The sequence below is a fragment of the Gadus macrocephalus genome, chromosome 5 (genome assembly GCF_031168955.1).
Source record: "Gadus macrocephalus chromosome 5, ASM3116895v1".
NCBI classification, from domain to species: domain Eukaryota; kingdom Metazoa; phylum Chordata; class Actinopteri; order Gadiformes; family Gadidae; genus Gadus; species Gadus macrocephalus.
Genome location: NC_082386.1, coordinates 16,863,643 through 16,874,093, shown reverse-complemented (window position 1 = coordinate 16,874,093; position 10,451 = coordinate 16,863,643). Strand labels below are relative to the sequence as shown.

At 47.2% G+C, this 10,451-nt stretch overlaps 1 protein-coding gene across 1 annotated transcript in view; it reads right to left on the bottom strand.

Annotated features, from left to right (window-relative positions):
* Positions 1–2,606: 2,606 nt before the first annotated feature.
* Positions 2,607–10,451, bottom strand: part of LOC132458258 (uncharacterized) — an 18,667-nt gene continuing 10,822 nt past the window's right edge. Inside the window, exons 3-5 of the mRNA XM_060052834.1 lie at positions 7,204–7,534; positions 6,220–6,395; positions 2,607–3,050 (exon numbers count right to left, since the gene is read on the bottom strand). Coding sequence (XP_059908817.1) covers positions 2,813–3,050; positions 6,220–6,395; positions 7,204–7,534 — 745 coding nt within the window. The 3' untranslated portion in view covers positions 2,607–2,812. The remainder of the gene's footprint in view (positions 3,051–6,219; positions 6,396–7,203; positions 7,535–10,451) is intronic.

The window sequence follows — 10,451 nt, the reverse complement described above, 5'->3', positions numbered from 1 at the left end:
GAGGCTCCGGCGGGAGACAACAGCGGTCAACAATGGTCTGGTCCTGGCAATCATCCTCCTGCAGGCGGGGTTGGTTGGAGAGCTCCCCCTCCGCCTGTTCCGCCACGTGGAGAGCCACATCGAGGGTCGGGGGCATGGTGAGGCGGACGTGCTGCCCAAGCCACGGAGCAGTGTCGGCAGGTGAGCCATCTGCAGCTTCTCTGACAGTCCTTTGTGTCTCAAGCCTACCACTAATCTGTCCCGAATCATTTCAGTCCCTGAAGGAAGGCATGCAGGGCGAGCTCATCCCTAATCGCAGCAGGGAAGCCTGGATAACCCCGCTGGGCGTACAGCTGCAAGTCCGCTGCGTAGGCCCCCCAACCGTTCCCCCTCCCGGCGGCGGCGGCGTCTGGTTAGCAGCTCGCGGCTGTGGCTGCCGACGGCCCGCTGCCCGAAGCGCCTCTCCAAGGCCCGGGTCAGGGCCCCCGAGGTCCAGTTTGTCCGCTGGGGCAAATTCCAGGAGCGCCTGCGCCGCTGTCCCCTCCAGCGCCAGGGCGAGGTGGACGACCGCCAACCCGGGGACACCCCAGCCGTTGTGCCACTCAGCGAGCCTGAACTGTGCCAGGTACGGCTCCAGCTGCGTCGCCCTGCGCTCCCCTAGCGCAGGGCGCGTCGGCGTCAGTTGGGGCCTCCACGGGCTCGACCGTGACGCTCCGTGCCCACTACCTCTGTCAGTTGACCGTTGCCCATTGACTTTGAATGGGGACGGACGCGCAATGCATTGTGGATCCGTCCGTTCAGTTGGAGCGTTTTTCAACCGTCAGAAAGTTGAAAAATGTTAAACTTTTTCGGCAGCGACGGTTCCGTCATCCAATCAGATCGCGTATGCAAATGTAAGCACTGTGACGCGACTCGGGCTCTGACGATACTGGAAAGCGGGAAAGCGGGTCATCTTGCCTCGCAACAAGCAGGAAGAAGCGGGAAGAACCCGGCGAAGCGATTTGATTGGCTGACGGATGCCTCTGCAAAGACTACTCCCCCATCAGTCAGCCACGCCTTCCCACGTCCGTTGACTGACGGTGCAGTGGGCACGAGGCGTGACCCTACATGCCCACTGCCTCCGTCAGTCAACGGACGTGGGAAGGCGTGGCTGACTGATGGGGGAAGTAGTCTTTGCAGATGCATCCGTCAGCCAATCAAATCGGTTCGTCGGGTTCTTCCCGCTTCTTCCTGCTTGTTGCGAGGCAAGATGACCCGCTTTCCCGCTTTCCAGTATCGTCAGAGCCCGAGTCGCGTCAGTGTTTAAATTTGCATACGCAATCTGATTGGATGACGGATTCCGTCGCTGCCGAAAAAGTTGAACATTATTCAACTTTTTGACTGAGCCGAAGGCTCCAACGGAACGGACGGATCCACAATGCATTGCGCGTCCGTCCCCATTCAAAGTCAATGGGGATCAGCCAACGGACGGAGGTAGTGGGCACGGGGCGTGATGGCTCAAGTCCCTCTCCGCGTGAGCAGGGGCACATCCCACTTCTGACACCAATGTGGCGAGTGTAGTGATATGCGTAGGAACCTGGAAAGGAGGTCGGGGAAGGTTTAGGGGGTGAACACTGTTATGTATCCAAGACAGTGTTTACGGCATGCCCGTATTTTGAGAGCATGCCTGTATGTTAATGTAACGGAGGACGTGTTTCCCGGTGACGTGTGTCCGTTGGCATAAGTTGGAGTAAACAGTTGAACTCATGAGGCTCCCGTGTTTCGCGTAGTGTTTTGCACACACAACAAACACCTGTAACGTAAACAGGCATGTGATAAAGTACCCAAGGCTACACCGGCAACACGAGTGTCTCCGTCTATTAAACCTGCACAGTATATCGTAGATCCTGTTACAGCGAGCAGCGAGGGAGGGACGAGGCGGGAGCCCAGGTCAAGCGGTTACGCAACTCTCGTGCCCCATACACCGCACGAGAGTTGCCTTTATTTAACTTCGACACACAACACACAGCGCACCGCACACACAAGGGGACGGCCAATGGACAGTAGACAGAAAGTAGAATATCTTAAAAAGTGTAAAATATATGTAAAAATTTGAAAGGAAGTGCGCAATTCAAAGCTATTCTGAATATTTTAAAATTTGAATGGAGTCTCTGAAAAATTGAGGAAGGAGATAGGTCCCAAAGTTTGTAGAGAATAATAAAGAAAGAAAGAATAAAACTTATGAAGAACAATAGTTGAGCGCTGCATGCAGCACTCATGCATGCAGCACCTAATAACTAAACGCTCGGCTAAGAGTTACATTATTGTCAGCTCTCTGGAGGAAAAAGTAGCTGATTGTCTCATTTATTGTTTAAATCTACAAATGATTCATGCATTTTTCATGGTCTACAAATGACTCAAAGGTGGCCACTTTGCAAAACCTTGCTGGAAAACATTACTCATTTGAGGATTTCGGTTGCAAGTGCCTGATCAGGTTAACGAGTTAATCCACCTTATGAAGAAGAGATTTCGGCTCTGAGGTCCAATGAGGAAGCTCAGGTGAGGATAACAGCCAAACATTGCAGGTCTATTGTAATATTCAACCTCTTAGTACTTACACCTGCCTTCAAAGATATTTGTAGTCCCCATCAATCTTATTGTTTGTTTTTATTGTTCAGTTCAGTACTGAGTACAAAAGAGTACAATAGCCATGGGACCCATATTACAAACAAACCACTTCCCTTTGTTACTTCTTCTGAATTGATGAAGAAATCAATTCCTCATTTTAACACCGTCCACCATGTGCAGTTTGACCCCAAAGTTTGAGAGAAAGTAGTGGCTTGCCCCCCCTCCATCAGCTGGGCCTGGTAACCTCCGACCTCAGCAGCCCCGCCCTCCTCAGGGCCCGGTCCACCCGGGGGACCAGCCTCTCGCTGAAGTCCCAGAGGCGCTGGTCCACGTGGAGCTGGTCCAGGGTAAGGTGACCCTGCAGGGGGACGCGCACGTGGACGATGCGGCACACGTCCGGCGGGACTTGGACCACTTCCCCAAAGCTCTGGAGCACGGAGTGGACGGAGGTCTGCTGGAGGGACCTGTGGCGCACACACATGAAAAAACAGACACGTGAATGCACGCACGCACACATGAATGCACACACCCACGCTCACCAGGGTTGGAAATGAACACCCGCCACACGCCATTTGCGGGTGGATTTGCATGGTGGCGGGTGAATCGTGTCACTTCACCCGCCACTGTGTCGGGTAATACTTTTCTAGTCGGGTCCGAACAAATGTGCAGATTCAATACATTCGTCATACGGCGCTGCACAGTTCCACAACCATTACTGTCTACATCCGGCCCCCTTCTTCTTCTACGCCTCTCTTGCTGATCTGCGAAAATCGGATCCATGGAATCCAGGCTGCCTCGGCAGCATGGCTATAGCCAGGCTATTTCGGAGGCGGGGCACGTTCAGAATTCCATTCATAAATGAACAGACGTGACTGTGACGTGAATTGTCTGGCTGGCGGAAATTTGAGAGGGGTTCGGGAAGTGTCCATGGTAAGATTTGTGCAACCAACGAGAGAGAGAGAGGTATGATCAGTTAAGCATGACGAAGGCGAAGTGTTAATCTGTGCCATCGGATTTTGAAAATAAAAAGCCATTGAATTCTAAGCACTGAATATTTATGCATTGAAATAACGTATCTGGATTTGAATTTCGACGTAATCAACGTCCCCACTTGAAGTTTTTGACGTTGAATCTTTGATTTTGAATTTTTAACATTGAAAAATAAAGCTGAATAGGAGTTCAATTCAAATCCAAATAAGTTATTTCAATGCATTATTTTCAAAATCCGATGGCACAGATTTACTTCCATAGAAGTGACTCAGACATTTTGTGGTTAAGAGGGCGTATCGGTTTCCACCATAGGTTTCTACAGGAAAAAATCTGTGTGGGCGTGGGGGAATCTAGAGTGGTATGGAAGCGCGCAATAATTTGCAGTTCCAGAATTCTGAGAATTTAGTCAGCATTTCAGATTTCTCAGAATTCTCTTGACACTGCAAATTAAAGAGGTACTACTAGCGAACTACTTCGGGCGTGACTGCCTGGAGAGAACTTCCTTAAATTAACCTTTAATGCTAGATTTGCATGAACGCTATTGTGTGAATTAGTTTGGTTCTCTTTCATGGAAGCCGGAAGTGGGAGATTCCTGGGGCTTGCCCCATGAATTCAACCCATGCACACGCTCACACGCCACACTTCGTATTTCTCACGCAGAGAAATTACCAGGATAGCGCCAACCAATTTGGGCCGCTACAGGTAGGAATCAAATGTGTTTTCCGTACGTAGGGTAGGCCTAACCATACGTCCTTTTTGGCCCGGACATGCCCTCTTTTTGAGACAATGTTTTGCGGAATTTCAAAATCGTCCGGGATTTTATAAAAGCCTCATACATGTTCACATTGAATTTGCGTTGCGTTTCTCTGGGTCGTTCACAAACTAGTTAGGCTACGCCCTCCCCTACTCAGTTCTGTTCGCTTTGCATTGGTGGAAGTGAGTAGGGGGAGTGGTTAAGTAGAGCCTTCAGATTGGACGGTTTGACTTACTCAGTTACCGTCGTGTTTTGTACTTATTTTTTTACCATTATTTTTTTATAGGGACAAACATTTACAAATGTCTCCTACTGGTGATTGATAAAGTTATATCTAGACTATTGAACAGAAAGAAAGTGTTTTTTCTGAATATTAGTGTTAAGGGCCAATAATGCTTACTATCATACGTTAGTTACCATGCCTGTGGACAAAATTGTATTTAGTCACATGTAAATATAAAAAAACAAATTGACTTATGATGGTGTAGCCATGCATGTTGTTTTATTGTTAATATGTAAATTTGTTTTTTATTGTAAATAATGAATTATCCCCAAACTTCGTAATACCTTTGATATAAATATGACTTAACATGGCAGATACCTGTCACCTGTGTATTGTTTATCAGTAAGAGTGTAACGTTTTCAACTCAGCTCCTTGGTAGAACCTACTTACAGTAAAAATCCCTTCTGATTGAAAAAAAGATGCGTATGAAAAACACTTTTCTTATCTATTGTTACTATTATATTGTTCAAAATGTACGCGTTTATTAAAAAAATATATGGCGTATAAGATGTGGCTGGTAAAAAAGATGAGTGGCTGGTAGGCAAAAAAGTTATTTTCCATCCCTGACGCTCACACACGCACATGAATGCACGCACGGAGACATGCATACCCACGCAAGCATGCACACACACACACACATGAACATACATTAAAGCATGCACACACGCAAGCACGCATGCATGCACACACACGCGCACACACACACACACGCGCACACACAAACACACATGCACAGAACCGGTTAACTTGTCTGCGTCACAGGACATTTAACTTGTCTACAGTTTCCTTATTCGATAAGGGTTATCTCTACCAACATGCTGGCAGCCAATCGGAATGTAGATGTCTCTCGCCGGCGTGGGTCCTAGTAAACATATGCGCAAGAGCGATATGAGCTGTAGATATTTTTGACAGTGTTTTGAGCTATTCTGCGAATTTGCATGTTTTACAGCTTTTGGTGTGAACGTACAGTAAGAGCTGGTAGGTCAACTCTACCTAGTTGGTAGGAGCCTTAGAGCTTGTAGGCCGACTCTACCTAGTTGGTGGGAGCCTAGCTATTCTGTGTTCAGAGAGACGCTTTTAAACATATCAATGTAAAAGCAGAACGGAAATGACTAGCTGAGTGCTGTTGACCTCAGAGAACCTCAGACTCCCCCCCCCCCCCCACACACACACACACACACATACGCACACCAACCAACCCGACACACAAACACACACCCCCACACATCCACACAGGAAACCTCCCTCCCCCCCCACACACACACACACTCACACAAACACACACACACAGACCACAAGAGCAGGATGCCCAGATAACTAATCCTTGAAAAAAAGCATCTATGTGTAAGAATGAGATGTGTCTGAAGGGGATGTGGCTGTTAAGAAGGCCACGCCCCTCACCCCCAGTGGTTAGAGCACATTTTCCATTGGCGATGATTGCTGACAGCGACTAGAGACCAAACTTAAGGTCAGGGCCCTGTCCTCACATGTGATGAGTCCAAATGGCATTTTTAACAATGTTGGTACACAACTCAAGAAAGTATTTCATTTAAGAATGGATGTAAGGAAAACAGGACTTGTAAGGCAAGCATTGAGTTGATGGTACCTGGGCTGGACTATTATCTTGTAGGGGTGGAAGCCCGCCCTGTTGGGCTCCTCTCTGTAGATGTGCTCCAGGATGTTCACCCCGGGCACCCCTTCCCACTGACGCCGGTGGAACCGTCCACTGGGCTCAAAGTGGATTTTGGGAAATATGTGGTTCTCAATGAGGAAGACCCCCGCCTACAAAGGAGAGGACGAAGCAGAGGGGAGATGAGCACCAACACATGAAGAGCCTAGAGTTCACCCTAGACTCTGTATCGCCTCACCCCCCTTGCCCACTTGTTGTACGTCCTTGCACTGAAAAAGAATACTAAATTGCGGAGCATCTTATCCTAGCTGTCTTCGTTGTATACGGGGAAGGGGTTTACCTTGCGATCGTTAGTGCTTTTGAACATCCTCACTGTACCAACAGCGATATATTGTTGTATTCCTTCAGACAAATGCACGTATTATAAGTCCCTCTGGATAAAAGCGTCTGCTAAATGCCCTCAATGTAAGTACTAGTCAACACGACTCATGTTTAGAGTCTTTATCATCACAGTAGGGCTGGGCGATTAATCGAATTTCGATCTCGATTTCTATTTTAGCGTCAAACGATTTTCTTTTACATTTATTTTATTAAAATGTTTTCTAGAAAGTGCAGAAGAACAGCTGGATACATATCTGTACATTATTTTAGATTTGGACTTTTGCTTTTTGACCTTTTTGTGTATTTTTTAAGGCGAAATTTCAAAGTTCTCAGTTGCAAAGTGTTTTTTGTAACTGAGAACAGACATGCTAAATAAATACGCCATGTTTTCAAACTCAAAAATAATCATTTGAATAATCGTGATTTCAATATTGACCAAAATAATCGAGATTATGATTTTTTTTGCCCATAATCGAGCAGCCCTACTCCACAGTACAAAACGACGATCACCCAGTCACCCAAAGCCCCGACCCCGAGGAGGTCGTCATGCCTACCACCCTGCCCCCCCCTAGTACCCACCTTGGGGTGCTGCTGCTGCAGGCTGGTCAGGGCGGCCACCAGGTCACCGTGCCGGTAGGGCGTGATGATCTCGTCGATGTCGTTGAGCAGGACGTAGCGGGAGCGCTCCATGTAGCGGTAGGAGCACTCGTTGAGCGTGGTGAGCTGCCCGTAGTAGTGGATGTCCCCGGGGAACAGGGCAGGCTGCCAGCCCCTGGACGGGGTGAGGTGGCGGTCGATGGGCCAGGGCACCACCTCCACAAAGCCCTCCTGGCTGTAGCTGTGCAGCAGGCGGCTGAGGTCCGGCCCCGAGCTGGTGTTGTAGATGACCACCCGGTTGACCCCCAGCAGCCTGGGGGGGGGGGGGGTACAGGAGGGAAGAGGGCTGTACGTCAGAGTGCATCATGGGACTTCTTGATGGGAACATTCCAACGTGTTCATAGAGTTTGATTTTTGATTTGATTTGATTTGATTTTGAAAGGGATAATGTGCAATTAAAAACATAAATGTAACCATTTCATGCATTGCACCAGAGTTAGCCTTAGGCCTATGCATTTGCAGCCCCTAGGTACAAATAAATACAGCACAGATAAAAACATCAAACATCACTCAAGTACGGACAGGTAACATACAGGAATATATCGCACAGTGGGGTATTCCACAAAGCCGGTTTTATCACATAACCGGATAAGTTTGCGGTAACCCTAGGTTTTCCATTCCAAAATGAACACGTTATGTTAGTTACTATAGAAACATATGCTCCGAATCAAACCTGGTCGGAGCAGGTTTTGCGCAGGTTAAGTTTGAAACATAACCCGGTTTTAGGTATTTAAACCCGCGTTCACCGCAGATTTCATTTGTTCACAATGGCATGCCCTTTTGATGAGAGAACTGCTGATATCGGAGCGCAAATTATACGTGCAATTCACCGGGAGCGATTAATAAGACCACGGCTCGACATCTTGGCATATCGGATTACTTTTTGCTGGAGAGATATAGATTCTCGCGCAAATCTTTCATATATTTAAATATCCTTCTCCAGACTACATAGCCAAAACTACCAATCGAGGACCTGGCCTCAGTTCACTCCAGACCCTCCGTTTTTTTGCAAATGGTAGTTTTATCTATAATGTTGGAGATGTTGAGCACATCTCAGTCCTTTCAGATGACCCATCCAAGATTTTTATCGGCCTCCTATCATACAAAGAGCAATATTGTCTGAGTACTGAGGCACTTACAACATAAAGTATAAAATAGCATCCACTGGAGAATGTTCGATCGTAGCCGGCGGCTTCATTACAAGCACTGATCCATCTTGATCTGAGAAGTTAATACTTGTTGTAACTTTTAGGTTTTCTACCCAGTTACCAAAAAAAGAAACATTTGGAACATATGCGCTGTGGCACGCACACGGTTTGCATGCGTTACTTCGAAGGCAAACAAAATCTAAAATACAAGAAAACACTAAAACCTACATTCAACCAGTTGGGTACCCTCACATTGCCCCTGACTCTCCAAGGAGGTACCTCTAGGTACCCCCTCCATGCCAGGGCGCCCTGAATTTATGTTGATTAACAGCTCCTCCACCGGGGTCAAGACAATTTGAGGGCCAGATCCAGTCTGCCGAGTGCCGACTGTCGGCCTTTTCACGATTGGCTTAAAAAAAATGGCTTATTTAAATTTAGACCAATACGATGGTGGGAAAAGCTTACCAGTTTGTATGTTTTTATACTTCATTTTTACTTGATCCGCTGAGCGCTTGGGAGCCATCGGAGTACATATTTTTTAGAAGAAAAAAGGGTTATGTGGTAGGAACGTTAAGAATGCTTAACTGGGATATTTATAGATTCATGGCTCAAAAATTAAGGATCATGCTTTAGACGTGTAACTAACGCATTTACGTGGTCAGCGATCCGCTGCCAGGCTTTGGTTCTCCGGGTTGCAGAGGCTTTAGCGTTCCCTTTTCTTCTGATAATGTCCTTCTCCTCGTCATAGCTCTCCAGGAGAACCTGGAGTTCCATTTCATTGAAATAAGCGGCCCGTTTCGCCATTTCGGTCAGGGTTTCCATGATCCATACATCACGTCTTTTAAGGTTTGGCGTGGACGCGAAAACCCTGTGTTAACCAACCCCCGAGTTGATTGAACTAATGCATAACCGCTGCTGTGGAAACGAAAACTCTGGGTTGGTCGGCACAGGGTCAATCAACCTAGAGTTCAGCTTTAACTCAGTGTTTTTTAAACCTCCGTTCGTCGAACACCCCACAGTGTTACGGCCACTGTTTGTTTGTTGCTGCCTTCTTGTTTCCCCTCTGTTATGTGCAGGTGCGAGTCATTAACAACTCATCATCATCCCGCCTCTACCAAACAGCTTCCACCGATCACCGAATCAGTGTCCAGCCAGGGGAGGCCTGCCACACACATGAAAGCAAGTTGAACTTACCCTCTCTCCTTTTTGTCCCGTTTGTGGTTTGTGGATTGGTTTTGCTGTGGCATGGTTGATTATTTTTTTGATCAAATTTGATTACATACATATCAAAGAGATATACATATATTGTCATCTTGTCAGCATCTCCCCTAGTTTTCCTTTCTCCCCCTGCTTGCACCAATTGTGACCCCCTTTGTTAGTTCCCCCATGTTTTTTTGTCTTTCTGGTTACCTTGCGGCCTTGGGACAGGTAAGACAGAGGCCTCTATACATTTACACCTAGTGCTCTCCTTTGTTAGTAACACCAGGCTAGGAGTGTTGCTACCCGCTGTACTTTTGGCTTAGTTTAGTTAGGTTAGCGGACGTGTGGTCCGCTGTATTGGCTGTTAGCTTAGCTTGTTTTGTTGGGTTCTTTTCTTTGGCAACACTCGGGTCCCAAGGCCCGCTGGTTTTGTCGTATGTTACTGTTGTGTTTTTGCAATCAGCCAGTTTATCACACATAAACACACACACGCACACACGATCAGAGGGTGTGGCAGCATGCGCAGCACAGAACTGTGGCAGAACTGTGAAGATCCTGAATAAACATGAATATAATATACCCAATTATAACATAAAATATGTCACCTGGGCGAAGGAATTTGGTTTTACACGTCTCGCATGACACAACACTGTGGCAGTTTGTAACACAACACTGTCTTACAATAACGACCAATAACATCCCCATTCATCACTTAACAATTACCAAAAAAAAACAACTACAGAACAACTAACAGTCCAACACTGCCGTGCCCTAGAACGGAGGTCACTGCGTGGTTCATTGAATCGATTCTACCCTCTGCCA